The 25,166-nt window shown below is 38.2% G+C and overlaps 1 protein-coding gene across 1 annotated transcript in view; it reads left to right on the top strand.

The window, feature by feature from the left end:
* The window catches only part of LOC106950454 (CUB and sushi domain-containing protein 1-like), a gene marked incomplete at its 5' end in the record, with an annotated part of 102,709 nt that overhangs the window by 22,394 nt on the left and 55,149 nt on the right, over positions 1–25,166 (top strand). The window contains 13 exons of the mRNA XM_015037328.1: positions 1,092–1,286; positions 3,200–3,316; positions 5,175–5,288; positions 11,875–11,970; positions 12,413–12,616; positions 13,742–13,866; positions 16,710–16,806; positions 17,178–17,282; positions 17,465–17,583; positions 20,005–20,074; positions 22,054–22,170; positions 22,353–22,562; positions 24,908–25,096. Of these exons, the coding sequence (XP_014892814.1) occupies positions 1,092–1,286; positions 3,200–3,316; positions 5,175–5,288; positions 11,875–11,970; positions 12,413–12,616; positions 13,742–13,866; positions 16,710–16,806; positions 17,178–17,282; positions 17,465–17,583; positions 20,005–20,074; positions 22,054–22,170; positions 22,353–22,562; positions 24,908–25,096 (1,758 nt within the window). The remainder of the gene's footprint in view (positions 1–1,091; positions 1,287–3,199; positions 3,317–5,174; positions 5,289–11,874; positions 11,971–12,412; positions 12,617–13,741; positions 13,867–16,709; positions 16,807–17,177; positions 17,283–17,464; positions 17,584–20,004; positions 20,075–22,053; positions 22,171–22,352; positions 22,563–24,907; positions 25,097–25,166) is intronic.

A 25,166-nucleotide genomic window follows, 5' to 3' on the forward strand; every position in this document is an offset into this window, starting at 1 on the left:
TTTAAAAAAGCCAGACAAGAGAAACAAAAACTTTTAAATTTTTTAAAAAAAAAAAAAAAAAAAAAAAAAAAAAAAATATATATATATATATATATATATATATATATATATATATATATATATATATATATATATATATATATATATATATTCACCTTCAATGAAATTCCAGTGATGCCTCTCTTCTTTTTTTTTTTTTTCTGTTCGGAGCTTGTATTCATCAAATTATTGACAGACTATTTTACATATTTTTGTCATGTGTTGAGTTTTAGGTGATATTTTTTTATTATTTATTTATTTTCCCCTTACAACTGAAAAACTTTTGACCCACCTTCTCTTTTGTGTGTCAAGTCATCAAATATTAAAGTTTGCTCTGAGAACCGAATCTGCTGTGCTTAGGAGTGAACTAAATGGCTTCGGGCATCTTTCCTATGTTTATCTTAGCTGAAAGGGTGTGAAGTGTGCCAAATTGACAGGCTGCATCTCACATGCACATTTTGCACCTAGAACAATGTGCTGCTAAATTAAGCAAGACATCTATCTTACGACCTCAGGGTTGGTGATTGATATGTGGTTAAATGCAGAGCGTGTGAGAGGGAGCTTTGGCAGGGCAGGGCGTGTATTTGCGCGCGTTTGATAAAGAAAGCTCGCGTATGTGCATTGTCTTCTCAAGTTAAGAGCACAGAGAAATGTTGTTTGAGAAGCGGTTGTGTACAGTCAGCAGACCTTGGGCCAGAGCCATGCCACTTTCAATCAGCTGCCTGTCTGTTTTCACAACCATACATACCCTAGTAGCCACAGATGAGAGGCTAGTGTCAAGGGCTGGAGAAAAAGTGGCAGTCATTGAGATATATTTACTGAAAGCTGGACAGAGCACAGAGTTGCAGAAAACTGGGAAAACAGGGGAGGAAAAAAAAAAAAACAGCCATAAAGAAAAGGAGTTGGAAAACCAAGTGTATAAATACCCTCGGGCGCATAACATTTTCTATTCCAGCATATCTAGTGCAGCAAAAAAAAAAAAAAAAATCATTATTGAAAACCACGTGCTTCCATCTGTCACAGAGTTTCCTCTCTGTTTCTTCTCGCCACAGAAAACCCCAGGGAATCTTGCTTCGAACCTGGCCTGGTTCGTAACGGGACACGGGTGGGCACCGATCTCAAGCTGGGCTCCACTGTCACCTACCACTGCGACAGCGGCTACACACTGGAGGGAGACCCGACGCTCACTTGCATCATGGGGGGAGACGGCAAGCCGAGCTGGAACAAGCCCAAACCCATCTGCATGGGTAAACACTGACATCTGGAGTTGATTGTTCAGAGCACAAACCATGCCTCGCGCTTATAGGTTTATCGCACGTAAACATTCATATGGCTAAATCATCATGTGTTGCGTTTCTACTGAGATATGTCCCGCAGGTACATATTTGCCGAGCTGTGTGGGTTTTGTGAAAATATGCAAGTGTAGTTTTGATTTATTCTGAAGTTTCAGAAGAGAGCAGCCTGCTTTGCATATCTTCCCCTTACACTCAGAGGGAACTGCGTCACTCTCTGATACTCCTTTGACACAGCTACCGCACGCAATGCATGAACCCCTGGAAAGCTGGTAAAAGATACCTTGACAGCACAGAACCTGCTTCAGACTCGGCGTGTCGGGTGGAACGCTTGCTACACACTTGTACTGGCTGTACAATCCAGTTCAGTCACACAAATCCACTGACATCCAGGGACATTCAAATATGACTGGATGGCTATAATTCAACTCAGAAAGTTCTACATCCTGTTTTTAATTGAGAAACGGTTGCTAAACAAAATCATAAGGCTTGATACTAAAATCACTTGCGTAGGTCTTTTCCTCAGAGTGAGATATCTTTATCTGTCTGTTTATCTCGGTTAGCTTTAATGGTTATGGCTTACAGTTAATGAAAGCCCTGAATTAATTTTGTCATAAAATTTGAATATTATGTAAAAAAGTTGAATCCATGAATACAAATTTATGTGATTCGACGAGGCAGTTTGTATGTTAAAAAATATATATTTGAGAACACATTGAATATTGGGAAGCCCTCGTAACCAGTTATTTTCAGCATAATAGTCATTAACTCTGTTTTAAAAAAATGTTAAGAGTGTTTTATGGAGAGCATCATTTTTATTTTATGTTTTTCTTACCCATATCTGCTTTAAATTTCCTCTTTAGAAAAATGTGAACTGAGAAAAATATGGACATGTTTAATTTCCTTCTGGGATTAACACAATACTTTTTTTAACTGAATTGAATTAAAGGTTCAGAGCATATTTTAGCCACAATACAGACAAAGAAACGCCACTATTACATATGTGGAGTAAACCTGCTGTGTTGTTCATCCTAGAGGATTCTGCATTGAGCGCAAAATCCGATAGAACCACAAAAAACACTTGGGCATTACTGGCATCCCATACGAGCTGCCGAGAATAAGTGGAAGAACTCATTTCAATCTTTCTGGGCTTGTAGAGAGTAGTTCATAGGCGTTTTGGCTCACACTCCAAAATAAAATAAAATAAAATAAAATAAAAAAAAAATCAACATCACTGTTTTAATACAGAGCTATGTGGTGGGGGATGCTGTGCACAGAAGCATTGCATTTTCTCAAACTGCTTTCACAGTTTAAGAAGAAACAACACAGTAAAAAACAACGGTAACAGTAGCAGCAGCAGAGAGCATGGAGTTTACCAACACAACAAAGCCAAACCTGTTAGAAGTGCGCCGCAATCTGGCTTTCACGATTTCTAGCGACACTCTAGACATTTGCACTTGGAGGGAAAATTCTATTTATCATATGAGTGTTATTGCGGAAGTAAATTGACCTTTAAGTGATCTTCACATATATTTAGATACCTCTGGACAGCAGCCCTACAAATATCCAAGCTCGCACAGAGCATTTTCAGGGGCTTTAACTTGGAGAGGAGGCTCTGGCCTCATCACACCCAGGCTAACCCAGATGGACACTTGGAAAACATGGCAATTTCACTGTGGCAACCACCAGGGACATCTTCCATCCAAACCCCAATCACACAAGAAAAGTAATTTAGGAATGATGGAACAGAGAGGATGGAGAGGAGTAGAAATGGAACCTTCCCCTGTTACCGTTAGACCTTCCTTTTATGTCTGCCTGCTCCCACTTTATGGTCCCTCTTCATGTTTGATCCCCATGTTTCTCTGCAGCGCCATGTGGTGGACAGTACTCCGGATTAGAGGGAGTAGTCTTGTCCCCCGGTTTCCCTGGCAACTATACCAGTGCTCGAACCTGTTTGTACTCTGTAGTCGTGCCCAAGGATTATGGTAAGCCATGTTTTTTTGTTTTTTTTTGTTTTTTTTTTGTTGTTGTTGTTTTTGTGTGGGAGTCTGTAAAGTGGGTTATTTGTGTTTGTTTATAATAAAATCATTCAGCAATCCCCCCAAGAAGCTGTGATCAAACAGAAACTATATTCTTCTTCCTTACTGAACTGTGTTATTTTCTTACTACTGGAAAAAACAGAGGGAAACTCTTTTTTTTTTTTCTTTCCCCGGTATCTGAATATTCTCAGTGACAGGAAAGGCACACGAAAGCAATCTGGTGTTAAACTGTTAAAAGCTCACACAGTCGCTGCTTTTTCACCTCTAATCAAGCTGCTACTCCTGAGAGCTTTGTTGAATGCATGTATCCTACTTTATTCTACTCAAAAGTAAAATCACACAGTGACTGACAGAAGCATTTCCACAGGACTTACATTTCTTTTTTTTTTTATCTTTCACGGTACATCGGTAGAATAAGTAGTGTGCTTCATTACGAAGCACACTACTTATTCACCGTGTTTATCAAAAACACGCCTACACACAAGCACAGACAAAAAATATATATAATTGCCGCCTGAAAGCTTCATATTTTCTTGAGTTACACTCCTGTTTTTTGGCTCTTCCATCTTAAAGGTCATCCTTTCCCTCCAATGTCTTATCAGATACTACACAGGCATCAAATTATTTGGAAGGCAAAACAATGCTGAATACAGCTCAAATGAATCAATTCAAAATGGCCTTCGCTTACTTGCCCAGGATGTCTCTCTGCATCACATTCTCAAGCAGACTGTTTGCTCTTGCTCGGTTTTTATCTCTACTTTTCCTCCAACCACAGGCTTTTTTTAATGAGTTATCAGCATCAGGTCTCTTCTGGGAAAAGCTCCTGTCATGGTTAAATTACCCCCACAAAAAAAAAGCATCAGCTTGTGTTTGACTTTGGGTTTATTTCACCCCTGTCTTCTGACTGTTGAAGCCTTTATGCACCTCTCTTGAACCCAATCATCTGCGTATTTCACTGACTGAGGTCACAGTGAGAAAGAAAAAAAATAAAATAAAATTGAAATGATTAAAATTCACATTTGCATTTTCCTGGATAATGACGGCAAAGCCCAAGGCAGCTCACTTTGTCGTGCAGAAAAGCAAAAGCTTTTTTTCTTCATTCTTCCAGCTTCTCATTAGGCTCATGCGCCAGGCTAATAATAGGGTATTTTACCCAGTGCGGATGGCTGGGTGGGTATCACTGTGACCAATGGTTTTACCTTATTGACAATGATAATAGAAATGTGCAAGAACATATTTAAAATTGGGAGAAAATTCCCAATGCTGGGTCCTGTTGAAAATAGAAGACTGTAGGGGACCATCAAAAAGTAGGTAACCATTATCCATACTGCCTCTGTTGAGTATTTCTCTCTTATTCGTCCTCCTCTTTAACCAGCTCCTTTTATAAAAAACTAGATGATTGACTATAAAAAGCCTGACTTTTCTTAAAGGAAAACCGGTTTTACATCTTGGTTAAGACGATGAAAGCTCTGTAGTGGAGTTTTAGCTCCACATCATTTGACAGATTGCCTGTCTCTGTAAATCCCTGCGTACTGACAGGCCATCAAGCCCAGACAGGTTTCCTGATCCCCCTTGTAATGTCGGTTTTTGGTTTTTGTTATCATAACTGTCAGCATAATCTTGACTGAAATTGCTGTTGATAACCCTCTTCTTTTTAAAAAATCTGGATAAAGCAGAGCACTATTTTTATGAGTCTTTAGTCATCTTAAATAAACTGAAGAGCATTTTCTGTGACTCTTGCAGGCAGCGCTTTCGGTTCATTTTTCATCTTTTGTTCCTTGCTCTGTCTGCGTCTCTTTCCCAGTGGTGTTCAGCCAGTTCGCCTTCTTCCAGACTGCTCTGAATGACATAGTGGAGGTTTATGATGGACCAACACAACATTCCCGGGTTCTCAGCTCACTTTCTGGAGCGCACACAGGTATTGTACATGCATTTTTATAGTGATCTGTATCGAACTACATCACCTAATCACACTGAGGTGCATGGTGCGATTGTTATCCCAAGTTGTTTTTGCTAATATAACTATGGCTTCTGCTTATTCAAGTCTATCTAATTCATAAAAGTTAAAGTTGAAAATAGCTGGCTTTGACATTCATCATGGTTAAGTGTGCCGCTGTCTGGATGTGCAAAGGTTCAGCACCTTTGCACATCCAAAATGTTGTGGCTACTTTTTGTCAGGTTTCTTGTTGGGAGCTTTATAAGGCAAAGTGGCCTTACAAAGAGCCACTTTGCCTTCTGAGCCATACATCTATCCGTCTGCTCCACTTCTTCAAAGTGGTGAAGAATAGTGGAATGTGAAGGAAAATCATTCATTTCTTTTTTCAAAACAAAAATTTGAAAATGTAATGCCTTTTCATTCAGCTGTACTGACTTGTACATTTTGTTGTCAAATCTTGTGAGGTTTGTTAACATTAGTTTATCGAGAGATGGAATAGTTTTGCTAGTTCAAGCGGTTTCACTGGGTGAATAGTTACTGCAGCAATTTCTTTTCACTTTTGCCAGAAATTTTCAGTTGAATTTAAGTTTGAATTTTGCCAGGTTATTACAATGCATAAATATGTTTGAATTATAATCCATGAATATGTATTTCTGAATATTTGCTTCAAGTCATTTTCTGCTCATAGTTGAGCATATCTCCCTCTGTCAAGTATTCTGCAGCCATTAACAAGTTTTGCTCATCTTGTCCTGTATTTAGTGTCATTTATCCTCAACTCTGACCATCTTCCTTTTCTTTAAGACAAAAAAAATGTATAGCATGTTGCTATGACCAACATGTTTTAGCATGGAGTTAATGTGATCTGAGTCATGACTAGTGTTAGGTTTCCAAGCACAGCTAGGCTTTTCTGTGTGCCAGAAAGTTACATGTTATCAGAGCAGATTAGCTTCTTTCACATTTATTGTTCAAATGTGACTTTTATGGATTCATTTCAAAAATGTTTTTGTTTTTTCTTTTGTGTGTATTATTAAGCCCATATTATTAATACCTGCAGAATACCATGGGCCTCCTTTTTTTTTAACCAGCCTGTCATTAGATAAGGAGACAGACTTTACCCTTCACAGACAGACAGGCAGGGATGGATGGATGGATCAATAGATGGATGGAATCATGCTCCATGAAATGTTTAAATCCTGTGATATTGTTTATCTATATAACCTTGCCTTAAAACTTGAGTTTTATGTCAGACAAAAGAAACGAGCATCAGTTTCCTTCAACTTCACAATTTTGTGTTGGGCTACCACAAAAAATGCATTGACGTTTTACATCATAACGTACCTACATGTAGGCACTTTGTTGAACATGCAGCATTGACACATCCATGCTTACTTTCTGTATCAACAAGACAATCAATAAAGTTACATACTATAATTTAATGACGGCTTTGCAACCAAGAACTTATGTTTTATCAAAAATGTGTATGAATATACATTAATTGTCATTCAAAATACAATATTTTATATCTCAACTTCAGATACATTTGATTCCAATTTTTACTTTGAGAAACTGTTCTTGTTCAGTTCGGCTCGCTAACCTTAGGGATACAAATATTTTGGTTTGAGTGTAACACAGCCTTAGAAAAGTCAATTTGCAGTTCAGTAAACAAGATGCTGTAATAACTAAGTACTTTGGGTGACGGGTTCACTGAGTTATCCAACCAAACATGGCAGACCTGATGTACTTAAGAAAGAGAAACATCTGTGTTGCACTATGCTGCTTTGTAACTGTCATTAAGGTGTCTATAAACCGATATTCTCTATCTGTACCTACCAAACAGGTGTGCAGAAAGCAAAGCATAGAATTACGCAGATCTACAATCTTTCAAATCCAATCCCACTTTCTGTCAATTTCTAAAATGTGTAATTGAGCGCAGTTAATATTTCACTTCATTTTTTTTTATTTTTTTTATTTTTTTTACTGAATGGTTATGTGTTATTTGTCAGGCTGAGAAAATTACAGTAATCAAAACACAAGCCAATTCACTGTTATTAGTTAACCTTAGAAAGCACATTACATTAAATTAGTCAGACTAATGCATTCAGCAATATGTTACTCACTCTCAGATGCCTAGGAAAGGCAATCTTTGAGAAGAAAAGGCAATGATTGTGAATTATTGGGGACAAACAGAATAAAAGAAGAAAAGGCAAAGAAGAATAAATGAACAATAAAAGGTGGGAATTAGAAGAAGGTGACAGCATGTAGGCAAGATTGGATGAAAGCTCTGAATAAAGAAATCAAGAAGACTTATCTAAATGCAAATTTTCAAACTCATTGGAAAAAAAAGGCAATTTCCACCCTCATGGTCATCTAACACGAGGGACTGAGGAGTCTATTAAAGTTTGACCAGTTATATTGCCAGTGTGCATTTTTCTGCCTCTGTTTTACTGGTAGCATGCTGCTAAATAAATTCAGAACTTTGTTTCCAGAAAATGTAAAATCTGCTTGCTGTAGCTCCCACAGGGCTTCATCTTTTTTTTTTTTCTTCTTCTTCTTCTCTCTCTAAAGCTGATTGAATTGATGCAACAGCTGGAGCAGTAATTTTTTCACATTATTTTTCATGATGCTCGTATCTGAATCAACTGCCTCTGAATTTTGATCGCCGAATTCCAGACAAAGTCAAATCTGTCCTTGTCAGTCCTTCCATATACCAGAGCAGAAAATCGCTTCGTTGCAAACTGGTTCAGATCTGGAAAGTTGCCGCCGGTCAGATCAGTTTCATGCTGACATGCCTTTGGTGCGCGTGGATGAATACCTGCCACTCAGGGCAAATTATGAAACGCCAACCCAAGTATAGCCTTGTTTGAAGTACTTCTTCTAATAAACCACCCAGCATGCCTCAGCAGTCCTGTAGTGAAAGCGGAGCAGTAACAATGATGATTCATTATTAGGTATTTGAAATTTGGACCCACTGCATTTAAATTTTCAGAAACGACACCAAAAAACTGAGCGAAACTTTTGCACAAAATATAGACTCACTAGTTCACACACAGATGCTGCCTCTGGGGTTAACCGCGTCTACCTCCCACTAGAGTGTGACAGCAAGCAGACATAGAGTAATGAGATTCACTGCAGAGAGCCAGTTGGCAGCTCAAACAGAGTAAGAAAGAGAAGCAGAGACTGAGGTGCCCACACTTCATATCATGTTTTGGGGGTGGGGGGAATGTGTTGACTGACAACAATGAGGGGATTTTTGTGTGTAATTACAGGGGAAGCTAATGAGGATTCAAAAAGTCACTTCAACGTATACATTAAAAACATATTTTCTTCCTATGTCATTGTTTACAGTGATAAATCTTTTATGTTGTCGTGCACTCATACAGCGTCTTACGAAAGTATTAATATGCCAGGGACTTTTTAATCTATTCACAACAGCACAAAATAGTCCATCGCTGGAAAGGACGAACACGCATGGCTTTAAAACTCAGGAAAATATTTTGCGGCAGTAACAAGTTGATGTCTTTTGAGGTAGCTCTCTCAACGTTGCACATTTCTACCAATTCTTAGTTCTGAAGTGTCACCAGAGCTGCTGCACTGGACAGTGAGTATCTGGTGAACAGCAATTTTCAAGTCTTGACAAATACTCAACCAGACTTGGGTCTGGACTTTGCATATGAATGTGCTTTGATCTAAGGCCAGGCAATAAATAAATGATCAATTAACTGAATTTGCTGTTAAGACTATTACATTTTTTGAAAATGAAGTTGTTGTTTTTGTTTGTTTTTGTTTTGTTTTTATGTTTCCACCAATATGCTTTGTGGGCTTCCATAGCTCAGTATGATGCCGGCCCACCCCAGACTTGCCGTCTTTTTTTACGAGCATGTTTCACAGCTGGACTTTGAATTCAGTTCAACTCCCTGAGGGAATAATTGAAATAAAAGCAGGTTTTTGAAAATACTTTTTTTGTTTGAATGAAAAGAAAGAGAATGAAAAATGTATAATTTTATTTCTACACCATATTGCTACAGCCCTACTTTCATCTAAAGTATCTTTATGGTTGCATTTCTCCTGGAATGTGAACCTCTGGTTCAGTCTTGTTTTTTGGGGGGGAGGTGGTGGGGAGGATTGTTGCTGTTTTTTCTTTTCCCCTTGGCTTTTAACACACTTTCTTCCAGAATTGTGCTGCCTTTGTCTTTAGTACCATCAGCTCAGAGTACTGTAGTTTGCCTGTTTCCGCCAAGGACAAGCTGCCCCTCAGCATGATGCTGTCATTATCACATTTCGCCATGGGGATGGTGTGTTCAAGGAGACGGGCAGCATAATTGGTCTCTGCAGATAGTGTTCTACATTTCAAACTGTTTTGTTTGTCTCGCTAGAGTATCTTCTTTCACATGTTTGCTCTGTAGAAACATACAAATAGCACTTTAACAGATTTTTTTCAACAAAACTCATTCATGGAGACCAACTGTGAGGAGTTTCCTTCAAACAGTTATGTCAGATTCCACCTCTTGAGGTCTGGATCTCTGTAGTTATTCTAGATTCAATGCTTACGCTGGTTTGGTCTGCTATGTGGCTTATGTACAGTATTTGACTGTTTCATGTCAGATATTTCGGCTGAGATTAATTTAATGAGGGCTGAATTTTAATTCTGCATTTGCACGTGTGTTTTTTTCTTGGTAAACTGTACAAACAAGAGCTTCATCTAAATGCTCATTTTTACTTTCTGAGTAGAAATGAGCTAATTGGTTGCTTGGATTTTTAACAATTGCACACTAAATTGTGGTGTTTTGTGAAAAGGAAATTTATTCAAAGTTATTTATTTGACTTTTTATATCCTTAAAAATCTCATCAGTCCTGGTCAGGGGGCCCTTGATTTTTGCCTCTGCAATCTGCAGTTAACATAAGAAGGTGCTTGATTGTGGAGGGCCGCAAGCAGCAGGTAAAAAAAAAAAAAAATCAACCTTGATCTTGATTACATGGCAGTGAATTACAGCCAACAAGGGATGTAGTCCTTCCAGCCACATCTTGAGCACCTGCCACACTGTTCCTAATCAATGCAGACACGTCAGTAATGACCTGCTCATTAGGAGATATTGTCAACAAAGACATAGAAAATAAGCCAAATCACTTTGACCTTAGAAGAGGAGGACACAGAGGGAGGCGTAGGCTCCAACTTCCTAGCTCCAAGCCACGATTAGTTGTAGATTTGACTGTAAGTCTAAGTAATATCCTGATATTAGGCGATGTAAGAATCTCCCATACTTGTGAAGCCCTATTCACATATGAGGAACCTCAAGCTGCTTTACTGGAGGAAAAAAAAAAAAAAAAAAAAAGGAAGGATGGGTGCTAAAATGGACAACCGAACATTAAGAAACAAGAAATACAAATCTTTGTTGTATTCAATAAGGCCCTGCAGGCCATTATGTCTAAGAGTGCTGAAAGTGTGAGCTTCACTCCTGTGTGTCTATTAATAATTCCCTCTTATAAATAATTTGCTCGGTATAAAAATACGATGTAGCTGCTTCACCTTGTGGAATGTGTAGCAATACATACAGGTAATAAGACGAGACAGTTTAAAATATGGGCTTCACAAGAATGAGACTAGCTTCGGTTTAGCTGAATTGTTTTTTTTTATATATATATTCTAACAATAGTTTAATTATGTTCTCAGTTGATTTAGTTGCTTTCTTTTTGAACTGTTTTAAATAATCTACAGTAAGTGTAAAATACTCCAGTCCAGATCTGACTTGTACATATTGTACATTGTAGTTTTTTAATATATATATATATTTGACTATTTCTAAAGTCTTCACAATGCCAGAAAAGTTTAAAAACATAAATCTTTTGTGTATCTTCAAGTAAAACAAAGGTGTCTTAAACTCAAAGTGATCGATTTCTTTATTTTTCTTCAATTAGACTAGAGATGATTAAATGCAGTTCGTTAATTTAAATGATCTGTTGAAGTGCAGCCTGAAATGGAAACCAATTTTAGTTTTGTTAGCATCTACATTTAACCAAATAAACTTTTTTTTCTGTATTTACAAACCATCTTCATCTTGTTTATATATATTTTTTCCATAGGCTTTCCAAAATGCTGCTGGATGCATGGATACAACCATCTTATGCTTAAATTACTCACTTTTATATGTGGGGCTTATAATAAAAGCTTGGGATTACTCCACCAGTCAAATGCACCTACTAGCAACAACTAGATAAAAGGGACTAATTTCCCTTTGATGTAAAATATTGGGGGATTTTCATGTAGAATTATATTGTGAAATCTCTACCAGGTACCATCATGCTACTTATTACTGAAAAGTTAGTCCCTATTTTTATTTTTTTTTAATAAAAGCCTTTCGCAGCAGCAGCACATTTTACTGAGCTTACAATAACTGCAGTCTCAAAGTCGGCAAATGAAAAAATATATTTTTCTTTCTACTTGCATGACTCATTAGCATCAACACATAGCAGCAAACGACAAAATATTACCTTGAAATCTTTTGACAATATGCACCCATTGAAACGGAGCCCTCAAGGTTGCCCTTTGCTTAAAACCTGCCTTCTCTCTCAGGTGAGTCGTTGCCGTTAGCGACCTCCAATCAAATCCTGATCCGCTTTACAGCTAAAGGCCAATCCAGCTCCAGAGGATTCCATCTGGTCTATCAGGGTAAGTGCAGAGCCCACTGGCACACAGGCCTCTCCCTGTATTGAGAGACTTGTGAATTATTGACTGAATTAATTAACTTCAGCCATTGTTTTAGTTACTTGTGGTGACTACAGGGGGGCGGAGGGGTGGGGTTACAGTGTAGAGGGATTTCTATTTTCTGTTATTGTTTTCCTTAAACAATGTACTGTAGCAGTAGTGACATTTACCACAGCTATCCAAAGGCAAAGTCAGCGCTTGAGAAAGTTTAATGAATAAATAATTTAGTCTTGCATTTATATCGTAAATGAAATGATGGCCTGCCAAGACGAGGTGAAGCTGTTTTCGTATCACTTATTTCATCATACTAAGTATTAACTTGCTTTATAAGCAGTGAGATCTTGTTTATCAAAAGTAACTTATTAAAACCCATGCAAACTCTTTATTCCCCCCCCCCCATTCATAGCGGTACCAAGGACCAGCGCCACCCAATGCAGTTCAGTCCCTGAGCCACGGAACGGTCGGCGCATGGGCAACAACTTTGCCGTTGGCGCGGTGGTCCGCTTTGAGTGCAGCCCTGGCTACATCCTGGAGGGATCGAGTGCCATTGAATGCTTAACAGTCCCCAATGCCCTGGCACAGTGGAACAGCTCCATACCCAGCTGCATCGGTAGGAAATCAATGCTAAAATCAAACACTTACGGCTTACAATTAAACTATTTTTAGCAGTCTGTGTGGTTTTGTTTTGTTGGGGGGGCGGTTTTGCAGCTTTTTCCACTTCCTTTCAGTTTCACTAATTAGCTTGTTTGCTAACCAGAACCAGCTTTCCCTTGTTTGCTCTGTGTCTGCTTCTCATGTGACACCCTAAGAGTTAAAACCCTGTCTTCTCACAGCTGTCAGCTGCAGGCCATCACCTGCACTGATGCGGAGAGATTTAGCCGTGAGGCACACAGGTGCAGGCCATGTTCGGGGTCAAAAATACACACCGATAGAAACAGACATGACAACATGGACAGTATTGACAATAACACATGGTCTTCACACACACAGGACGTAACACAAGCAGATGTTGTCACCAGATGTGAATTTGGCACAAAAGGCAGGAAAGACTCATCTGATGAATATAGATGACAGTCGGCAGGAGAGGTGTTTGGCGCAACTTTTTCTTGTTGTCATGATTGGGGAATTAAAGGATGTACCCTGCAAGGCTTGTTCATCATAAACTTTGTCTAAAAAGTTTGTAGTACAGGTCTCAAAAATATAGCGCACTGAAAAATCTTCCATAGCACTTGAACATTACATATTACATCCACAAATTTCCATGCATTTTGTTGGGATTATACAATGTACGTTAAAACCCACAGTTTGTTTTGCTGTGAAATGGAATAAACAGTACACAGGTTTCTTTTTTTTTTTCTTTTTTTTTTTTTTTACCCTAATGTAATCTATATCGAAGTGTTTGTCTACAATCTGAACAACCCAATTATCTTTTCACACCAAAAGAAGTCTGATCTTCAATGCCACTACAGTACATGGCATTAAAGAAGAGACATATGCGATACTTTTCAAAGTGTCTGCAGTCTGATCGACTGTGATGCATTTTATCCGACATTTACGTCATTGATGCGAGACATGCATCATAATTCTGATGTTCAAAACACAAAGTGAAAGGCCGATTAAACAGAGTGTTTTTAGCACAGCGGTAGCTGAAAAATCATATTACCATTGCAATATTCAGCTATGCTGCTTCTTCCATCTTTTAAGCTAATAAAAATTGCTCCTTTTCTTGCTGCAGTTCCATGCGGAGGTAATCTGACCCATCGGACTGGCACCATCTTATCTCCAGGCTACCCTGAACCTTACCTCAACAGCCTGAACTGTGTGTGGAAGATTACTGTTCCTGAAGGATCGGGGATCCAGGTTTGTTTGTCGATTTATTTGCTCAGTGTTCTCACACCTCTCCCGGACGTTAGGATTGTCACACATGGATGGAATGTGCCGATTTCTGGCAGCACAAAATATGTAACGGTATATACAAATCTGCGTTTGTTTGACTTTTACATATGATATCGAAAATAAGCCCTTTGAAGTAAGCCCTTCATATTTTCAACAGAGAATTGAATGCACATCTTTGAGGCTTGCTGATAAGAGAGTGTGAATCTTTATATAAAGTAACACGTAAACCTGTCGCAATAACACATTTTGCTGGACAATATACCATCCTAGAAATGATTGCGATAAATGGTAAAATTGTTGTTTTGTTAAATTATATAATAATAATGGCATATTAATGCAAGTACACCCTCTCAAAGATCAATACTAATTTCTAAAGAACATTTAAAATTGGAACTGGAAGACACTTTAATTATCCAACATAAATAAACCAAAAACAAATAAAATGGATTATGAAGTCTGTGTAAACAAACCTGCCCTTCAAAATATATTAATTAGACTCAGACAGAGAAAACAGGCAATACTGTCAGTTTGGACTTTTGTGGGGGGACAAAAAGGTGTAAATTTGCTCCTGTGTACTGGTTGTCAAATGTTTGCAGCATTTTTTTGTAATGAGGTTATAGGGCTTGATATCTTGAGCAATTACTGAAATGGTCTTAGTGTGCAACATTTTGCGCTGGCCTTTTTGCATTTTCTTTGTCAGTTAAGCAACCCTGTAATTGTGGAGTATCACACGATTCGGACAGAGACGGCCCATTGGATGTAGACATTTTTTTGTTTCTCAAACTGGTAAAACTGCATCTAAGGATTCCGTTTTAGGGGGTCGATGGGGTTCGTGAAAAAAAAAAAAAATTTTGATCACTGCGGGGCATGAAAAAGGATTTTGGCAACACTGATCAAATGTAACATGAACAGAAGTGTTTTTGTTTTTGTTTTTTTTTATCAAATTTTAGAAATACTTCTGCATCATGTGGCTCAAGCCATTGGCATTCCAAAGGGTCACTGATGAATCCATATTCCATCATATCAAGGGCACCATTTTAGCTTCTCTGGGTATAAGACAGTGGCTAGAAACTGACCTTGCTCAGGCTCCAAATGCAATTCTGAAGATCAATTTTCTAGAAACTCGAGATCCCTCAACTCGAAATGAATTTATATGTCACTGCTTCCTCAATTACCTCGCCTCTCTTTCCTGGGAGTTCACTCGGTTTTGCATATTGTTATTCTTTTTGATACGTTTGTGATGAAACCTTGCTGGAACTCGGGCCGGGTCCCGGAGGAGGCGCCGGCCGGAAAAGTTTTTTAGCCCCGCGTTCCAGCCTTTGTGCTTAATGACCTCAGTGGCGTCCCTCAGCTATTAGCTCCCCCTCCTCAGCTCGGTGTCCTTGCAGGTCAAACACACGAGACGGGCCACAGGTCCACTTAGCATTCTGCTTTATCCGCGAACCTCGCCGACGCTCTGATTTTAAATCGAGCAAAAGTCCGAGCAGACAAGTTACTATGGCGACACTTCGCACAAATTACAACATGAATAAAAATGCTCATAACTACAAGCTTTGTCCAGTTAAACACACGGGGGTTGTACTCTGTTTTCATACACACAGTAGCAGATGGCTCCCTGTTCCCTGCTTGTTCCTTTTTCACGTTCCTTGTGCTGGCCTCTCTCTTGCTCTCTTCTACCAGCGACCAGAAACACATTAGATTGGAGTGTCTCGAGCCAAAAGAGAACTTAGAGGAGCGAGGTGCCTTGTTGGCACATTTGCTGCGGCCCCCTAATGAAAGATCAATCTGTGATCTGCCTCGTCTCCCCAGGAACCCAGTGCACCAGAGCCCCTGCAGCCCCTTTAATTGGCCCATATCCGATCTATAGCCATCACAGGCAGCTGAAGAAGGCAGAGGAATGAGTGCGTGAGGCGAACTGAAAGGAAGGCATGGAGGAAGTGTAAAAATGAGGGATGACACAGAGAACACTGCATGAGTGAATATACATTTTAAACCAGTGTCCCAGGGTAAATTTGCAGCAGCTGACACAGCATGGCTGATGTCAAACATCAATTTTAATCTATCGCTCGAGCAGTTTCACAAATTTTTTGGTGGGCATGAAATTCAGTCAGAACCCATCAAATATAAGTTTAAATCCTTCTTCTGGGGGCAACTATTGTGAGCTGCGAGCCTGCACTTTCCCCTCAGAGTGGCTACTTTTCATCATCCAAGACAGTTTTTAGTACCTTTATGCTCATTTTGCCTTTATTTAATATACCTATGTTGCATTTAATGAACCCTTAGTAATTCTTATTGAAAATTGAGTGCTTAAAACTTTAACACAGCTCATCAAGGTAGTTCTTAAAAAAATGGAGAGTAACTAGATACACTCCCTTGTTAGATTTATTCAATTTCTTTCACAGGTCTAATTATCGTCTGAGGCCTGGTGTGCTTAAAGCACTTATACCCAGTGATTTTGCTAGCCACTCCTGTAGTAAAGAGGGAATGGAAAAAAGATGAATTCCTTTTTTATTGTGGGATTTTTTTTTTTTTTTTTTTGCCGTTTTATGGTAAAAATGTTGCAGAAGCTGCATGTGTCCCGGTCTGAAAGTTAGAAAAGTTTTCAGCTAAATTACTTCCAAAACTTCTTTGCATACATTTTTTATTGCGTCTCAACCTCATTATTCTTTATCTGTAGCTTTTGCTAGTTGCTTCCTTTTTCTTTTTTTTCTTTTTTTTTTTTTTTTTTAACCATACCATTTCTGATCTACTCCCTGAATCTATTCACCCTTTTTAGTGTTAAACTAGTATTTACTTTGGTCTCGTAGATCCAAGTAATCAGCTTTGTCACGGAGCAGAACTGGGACTCACTGGAGGTGTTTGATGGAGGCGACAACACTGACACACTCCTGGGCAGCTTCTCAGGTAAAGCGAATTTTGTCTTTAGCTTGGTTAAAACCCATTTACGTAACAGGCAAGATCATACTCCAGTCAGGTTTTACAAAGTATATACACTACTTTGTGATGTCTTCCACAGTCCCTGGAAAGTGCATAAAAGTTTGCTTGCAACCTGAAAAACATGAGGAAAAAGTTTGAGATTTACATACTTTTGCAAGGCAATCTGTGCTTTTTTTTGGAGTCAGTTATGCACATAAATTTCCTACAAAAAAAATCCCCCTAACTGAAGTGAAAAAGTCTGTCTCTTTAGCCGTTTGCCAGTGACGCATGCAGTAAGTCATGGCCAGCCTATGGAGGAGATTGCATTGCTGACTTCCACTATTAATCTTCTCTCCTAGGTACAACGGTCCCCGCTCTCCTCAACAGCACCTCAAACCAACTCTACCTTCACTTCTTCTCCGATATTAGCGTGTCCGCTGCCGGATTCAGGCTGGAATACAAAAGTAAGTAGAAAAGCACAAGGCCATTCCACTTAGATCAAGCATGAGTCGGTGTTAAAGAATACCTTCTCGTATTTTTTTAAGGATGCCACATTTTTCCTTTTAAATCTCTTATATGAAGCGTAATTGTTTGACTTTTTTTTTTTTTTCCGTCTTTGTTTTCTTCTTCTTCTTGGTCTCTTCAGCCGTCTCTCTGACCAGCTGCCCAGAACCTGTAGTTCCCATGAATGGCATCAAGATCGGGGAGCGTCTTCAGATGAATAATGTGGTGTCTTTTCACTGTGAACCCGGCTATACTCTCCAGGTAAACTCTTCTGCTTTCATATGGAGTTCAGTCACAAATGACCCTCAAAACTACATTGATGGGTTTTTTTTTATGACATCTTTACAGTTAGTGTATAAATAAAAATGTCCAAGGAATGTAACAAAAGAATTGGTCACGATTTTCATACATTTCAGGTTTTGTTCCATTTTGACCTTTTTGAAAGGTGCTAACTGAATTTACATTTAGTTATGCTTGCAACAATTAAGAAAGAAAACTGATCTTCATAAGAGCCCTCAAGTAAATATTTAATTTCATAGAATAAAAGGCTGTCATTATCAACTCAATTAATTCAAGTGTGAACACTGATTGTATTCTATAATGAGTCTATTATTTTAAAGCAAAATGGTTAAGAACGAGTTGAGCAATGCCTCAGGAGGCTCACCTTTACGTTAGATCATATAATGCCAAGAAAAAAAGTGAAAAAACAAACTTGTTAGATCTCAAAATCTGTAACCAGTTTCTATATTTATATTTTGTGTGGCAAAATGATTTAATTTTCTTTAGGAAATGTATGACAGGAAATTTTAGGAAAAAAACAACCTTTTAAAACTTTGGTAAAACTTAACACCATCAATGTGAAAAACCTGTATAGCTTCTGGAATAATGTCCTTGACACAAACAAATCGAAAACTTCAAGAAAACCTTTTTTGGCAAGTGGGTCTCTTAGAGTCATTAATCCAACCAGGAGCCACACTGTTTGCCAGAAGATTCACTTTTACAGCTGGGATTAGACTGATATTGTGTTATGCATCCCAGTGACTCCAAACATACATTTTAATCCATAAGCAAAAGCCTGAAGACAGAATGTCTTTGGAGTCACTTCCTCAAACAAAGTCCAGCAGAAAAGTTTTTTTTTTTTTTTTTTTTAACGCTGTTTCAACATTTTGGCTTGGTGCTTTTTAAACAGTTTATGACTCCATTTGTGGTGCATCTGAGTTTTTCTTTTAGGAGCACAGAGGGATCATTAGCACGGTTTTAATGGCTCGAACATGACTTTAAGTTCCAGGAAACACAATTGGGCAGGATTAGGTCCCTTTAGCTGTGGTTTTGAAAATAAAAGTTTTAACTTTAGTTTGTTAGATCTAATTTTGAAGCACTTTCATTGTTTTTGTCTTTTTTTCCAAATTAGATATAGAAATCAGTTTTGCTTCACATCCGTGCATTGTGCAGTTCATTTTGTTTCCCTAAACCAGCATGGTTTTAACCCTCCACCTGGTTTTCAATGCATGATTGCTGCCACATTACCAAGCTGTTTGCAACCTGCAAATATGACTACATGCAAAATGCTGACAGTATCACAGGGCGGCGGCAATGCACACGAGTTGTTTGCAGTGAAGCTGCAAGGAAGAAGGTTGTGGTAGATTGCATTTCCATAGCAACAACTGCTGGGCATGGAGCCCTCAAACAGCTTTTTGGAGCAAAAAAATAAATAAATAAAAATACATCCAATGCTGAAAACCAAGCGAAAAGATAACTTTTAACTAAACTGAATAATTTAACTGAATAAATGGTAAACATGTGAATAAATAATTATCCCCAACATCAAAGCCAAGCCTTTTAAAACCCGTTTCTTTTTTTTTTCTGGGATATTGAGGAAAAACAGGATTTTGGTGTTTTACCACCAGCCCTGTCAGGGGGAACATCGATGAGCCAAACGGTGAAATTGCGTACCTCATCCATGATGCACAGCATAAAAAGGACGTTTTTCCAAAGCACCTTATATGTTAACAAAATCCTGTTTTAAAAATGATGAATTACTGGTAGGAGTTTAATTGGCTGCAGATCTATTAACTCATTTTTTTTTATTTCTGCTGCTTCTTGAGGAAGTTCTATTGTAATAAATGTTCTTCTCGCCTTTGATTACAAATCATTAAATCTGATAGATAAAAATAGCACAGCGAGTCAAAATGAAGGTATTATTCCTCAAGCTAAATATTTTCTGAACATCCTGTGAACCCTTCCAGCTGCAGTAACCCATTAAGAGATGTGAGGACGAGTATATTCCAGAAGTTCAAAGACTTGACACCGAAGTCAGTAGGAAGTCTCAACCTTTCGGTTTGTCGTAACAAGCACTTGATCTTAGTGCGACTATACACACATTTCCAATGTGGGGCAGTTTATATCTTTGTTGCAGAACTCTGAAAGGCAAATTTCAGAGAAAATTGTTAAGCCCATTCTACGTAACCACGTTCTATTGGGTCTGTACATTTTTCATACTTAAGCATCTCAAAAATACAGCTGAACCTGCAATATTTTGCAACACTTTTGGTTAATGTAGTCGCGTAGCCTCCTTCGATGGTCATCTGGAAAAGAGAAGCTGGCTCAAATAATTACAGCCGCCGATGAGTGACAGTTTGATTCATCTGTTGTTCTGTGTATTAACACGGACTGTCCTTGCAGGGGAATTCTCACATCACCTGCATGCCTGGAACCGTCAGACGGTGGAACTATCCTCCTCCTCTCTGTATTGGTAAAGCTTTTTTGTCGCTCTATAATCTGCTTTCACCTACTTCTCGCTCGTTGTGGCATGAAATAACATTGTAAGACTCAACTTTGTTATTTTGAGTCATACAGTGTTTTGTTAAAATATTGAAACCCCTTTAACTTTTTCCATTTTTCTTTTACTTTCCAATTACAAACTCAACTCAAAAGTATTTGTTAGGTGGAAGGAAAATGATGCATGTATTTTGAATGAAAATCTGAAAAATGTGACCTGCATTCATTTTTTAGCTTCTCCTGTGGAAACAGGGAAGATTGTTGGGAAGATGTATGGAGCTAAATATAGACCAACTTTAAAAGAAAACATTTTAGAGGCTACAAAACACTTAAAACGGGGGCGAATATTCAGTTTTCAGTAAAACAGTCGTTAAAATTTAGCTCATGCATCATTGTCCTTTTACTACCCCGCATCCCCATCACTTCCTTTCCATGTTTCTTTTGGTGCTTTTGATTTTCTGCTTAATCAAGATCAAGGGTATAGGTTTGTCAGCCTTTAAATGGCAGATTTTGGTATATGTTTTAATGTGGTTTTTTTCTTACTTTATGCCTTTCCTTCACCGTGTTCTGGCAACAAAAAATCATACACATGCCAGAGATGGCCTTCCTCACACACACACACACACACACACACACACACACACACACACACACACACACACACACACACACACACACACACACACACCTCCTCTTCTTCTTTTCAAAGCAATCAAAAGGTATAGAAATTGGTTTTTGTTTTTGATTTTTTTTTTTTTTTTTCATTTTTATTTTCAAATGAATGTAGCATTTAACCTTGGAAAATTGAGTGAATTCAATGAAAGAAAATGTATTAGGTTCCCACTCTCTTTTGTAAAGTGTTTCTGCCTGTGAAATAGCCTTGACAAATGAGCTGTGCTTATTGGAACAACCTACTATTGCCTAATTAGTTCCATCTCAACACTGATTGGATGAAACGGGAGGAAGATTCATCGTGTTTACAGGCATCAGCAGTTTTCTGATTACAACTGGCTCCTACAGGATAGTGTTCAACCCTGCACTTATCCCCTATCTGAGAAACACTGCCACACACACCCCATTTTCCTGTTTTTTTTCCTTCCCACTCTGACGTCTGTACATTTTTTGTCTATTTAATTCTTAATCTACTGTATTGTATTTGTTTCTTATTTTTTTATTTTTATTTATTTATTTATTTATTTAGCTTTTTTCCACAGCAGCTTGTCTCTCATTTCCATGGAGATGGCCGAATGTTTTACTGTTATTCCCACTTCTCATCCTTTTTTTTTTTTTAATTAATGTATTAATTTCGGGGCAGGATCTGAGAGCAGAAGATATTCCTTCTGCTGAGAATCCGTGAAGTAATTAATTTTCACAGATGTTCTCGTTTCTGAAAAGTTGGTTAATTCATAAGGGGCAGTATTCTGTTTTAATTAAAAATAAGATGCTATTTTATTTAATCAGACATAAAACATTTGTTTATTTATTATACAACTGTGTTTCAATGGTCTCCATAGACCTGCCCTCTAGACACAGTGGAGGGATTTATCTGAATCCTGAAACCCCTAAAGCATATTGGTCTTAGGAAAGAGGTCAAACAAAAAGAAATTCAAAGATCTTGATGATACTTGTTGCAGCTTTGACCTAATCTCAGGTTAAAGAAAGATGATTGGCTTTAATATCATTGCTTGTTCACTGATAGGTGTGAGTGTTTGGTGCTCTTCTGGTGGGTAAGAGAACAATTTCCCTGTAGTCTAATCTATACAATGAAGAGAAAGGCATTCAATTTAATTAATCATTAAAACACGACAGATTATAACTTACACTGCCAAACAACTCACTGTGTTACACAGGAATGTATATGTATGCATTCATATACTAATGTGGAAAATTCTTGATTTAATTGGTTTATTGTTTGCATTATGCTGATTAAATGCTTTGTCTGGACTCCATTAGCACAATGTGGTGGAATCCGGGAGGAGATGGAGGGAATGATTCTCAGTCCTGGTTTCCCTGGCAACTACCCTAGCAACAGTGATTGCACCTGGAGAATATACCTGCCAGTCGGTTATGGTAAGCATCATCAGCGACTTTCAGAGCATATCGAGTTGACTTTTTATGTACCTGCAGAAGACGAAATGTGGCCGTATTCTGCAACTCATTCACATTAAAGATTATGCGCAATAGGACTGGGTTTCAGTTTCTAATTCCAATTTTTTGTTATCAAAACTATTTTTCCACCCTATTTGTCCCAGGAGCCCACGTACAGTTCCTTAACTTCTCAACGGAGGCCAACCACGACTTCCTAGAGATACGGAACGGGCCTCTTGATACCAGTGCTGTGATTGGTCGATTCAGCGGCCAGGACGTCCCGTCACCTCTTCTCACTACCTCCCACGAGACCACAGTTTATTTCCACAGTGACCACTCGCAGAACAAACCAGGTTTCAGGTTCGAGTATCAAGGTAAGAACCCAAGCAAGAAGAAAAATATGTGGTCAGGAGGCTTACAACTTACCTTTACATTTAGACAAAATGGACATGCTGTTTCTTTCTATGGGGCTATTAGATTAATGATTAATCCAAAATAGCCATAATGAAGTTCACTCTGTCATCAATGAATACACTTACAATGCTAAAGTATTCATACCTCTGCAACCTTTTCACGTTTTGAGATGTTACAAACACAAACTTGGCTGTAATATTGAGTTTATGGGATAGACTAACACAAAGAAGTGCATGATTGCAAAGTGGACGTAAAATTCTTTCATTTTTGTTTGGATTCGGCAGTGCTAGTGGTCTTGACTTATTCGAAGCTTAGCAGGAAGAAGAGCACTGAACCCTAATAATTGATCAACTTTTAAAAGGAACTATTTGCCATGGATTTTATTTAGGGATATCAGGGTAAGGAGAGGTTGTGTTGGTCTGTCACATTGATGTCCAAATACATTGTAATTTGTGGTTGAAAGCATGAAAAACTTTGGAGAAGTCGCATCATTTTCCAAGGCTACATTGCTATCTCCATTAGGCAAATTGCCCTTATCTAAACATGCAACAGGCTACCAAAGTTTGTATTTTAATGATTCAACAAGCGTGCCAGCAAATCGAAAGGTGGCATTGTTCATTTACATAATTATGTGCAAATTAGCATATAAATCAAGCTTTGTGTTTGCAAATTCCCTCTTTCTGCAGTATTTGCATGAGTTATCTTCCACAAAGGGAAGCTGCAATCCATAGAAATCAAATCCTTTAGTCATTTTTATATCCCTGCCATCAAGGCTCACTGCCTGCTCTACTCGTGTATCCTAAAGGGGGAAAAGTGACAATTATTTACCTTCAGTACCTCCAGTAACTGCATCATACTCCAGCAGCGCAATTCAAAATGTGCCTCTTGTGGGGTTTTTTTTTCCTCCTGCAAGCTCCCCTGGCTGAGGGGAAGAGAGAAGGAAAAGAGATTGGAACAACAATGATATATTGATGGGGAATTGGAAATGTAAAATACAGGTAGGGTGCATTGTATAAAACACAAAAACAAATGGTCTGGATGCCGGTGTGTGAACTCTAGCCATTCTTAAACCCACAGGAGTTTAGGATGCTGTGTCATCTGCTTGATATGAATTGGGATTTATAGTCCCCTCTAAAATGTTTGTAGCAAAAGAACTCTTCCTTTCATATATATATATATATCTTTGCTGTACTCTGAAAACATTTGAGCTTAACTATGTGAGAAGAATAAAAAAAGTGAGTATTAATCGTCTAATTTTTTAAGTGATCAAAGATTTTGGAACTGGTGGCTATGAAGTGTTTTTGTTCCCATACTGGTGTCTTGAGGGAAAATAATAAATGTTCAGCCCTAGTTAGGCTGTATTTGTGATTAAAACTGACAAAATCATTGAGATTTTGAGAAACCTGTTTATATGGTAAATGATCTGCAATCGTATGTTTCATCAAGTCAGAGGACTCCAAAGCCACCCACTGGTCACAGAACAAACTCCAAAACTACTAAGTCAATATCGTCCTTTTTTTAGTACTTCAAGCAACTAAAATGAAAAATGAAGGATCATTACAAAAGCATTGGCCACTTAGCAGTAGATGAGAGTACGAAGTCAAAGAGAAGAAAAACATGTGATGTCTTTACCTGGCTAGGATGTAGGCCAAAAAGGAAAGTGTGGAAATGTAAAAAAAAAGAAAAGAAAGAAAACTACTCTGTGAAATCTCTTAGAACCTTGTGATATACTGTATTTGAAAGATATAGGGATTTACGTTAATCACTTTCCAACTCTTTATTAGTGTAGAGCACTACAGATTTGTTCAAAAATTACATAAATGGCCATTAGACTGATTTGTTCATGTGCCGAACACAGCATCACCACTGGTACTCTTTCGACGTTTACAAAGATAATACAGGAACTACTTTTTAAAGGAGTATATTTATTTAATGTATAAAGTCTTGTCAGAGATTTTGGAAGAGAGCTGAATTGAAAATGTTCTTTCCTCAGAAAACAAGAAAAAACCCTTTAGCCCTACAGTTTTCCTTTGTAGCTTAATGGAAAACTATTGCATAATACTTCAGAAAAAAAAACCTTAACAAAATACATTTTTAGCTAAAAAAATGTAATGACCAGATTTGGATTTGTCGCCGAGATGTCGCTCCAACATCCTGCCTCATTCTGACACTGCAGAGATTTCCACAATTAATGAAAACATAATTTGCAATTATCATCACAAAATTTAACCTTAAAATATATATTTTTTTAAGTAAAAGAATCCATCATTTAAATAAATATCATTTGTTCTTATTTTTGCTACAGCATATGAGCTACAGGAATGCCCAGATCCAGAACCTTTCCGTTATGGAGTGGTGGTCGGCGCAGGCTATAATGTGGGCCAGTCCATTTCCTTCGAGTGTCTGCCTGGATATCAACTGATGGGACATTCCATCCTCACCTGTGAGCACGGCACCACCCGCAACTGGGACCACCCGTTTCCTCGCTGCGAAGGTAGGTCACCAAAAAAAAAAAAAAAAAAAAAAAAAAGCAACCTCCCTGCACCCTGGAAAAAATAACAATA

The sequence above is a fragment of the Poecilia latipinna genome, unplaced genomic scaffold (assembly GCF_001443285.1).
Source record: "Poecilia latipinna isolate Pla-1442-1.1 unplaced genomic scaffold, P_latipinna-1.0 Scaffold401, whole genome shotgun sequence".
Classification (NCBI taxonomy): domain Eukaryota; kingdom Metazoa; phylum Chordata; class Actinopteri; order Cyprinodontiformes; family Poeciliidae; genus Poecilia; species Poecilia latipinna.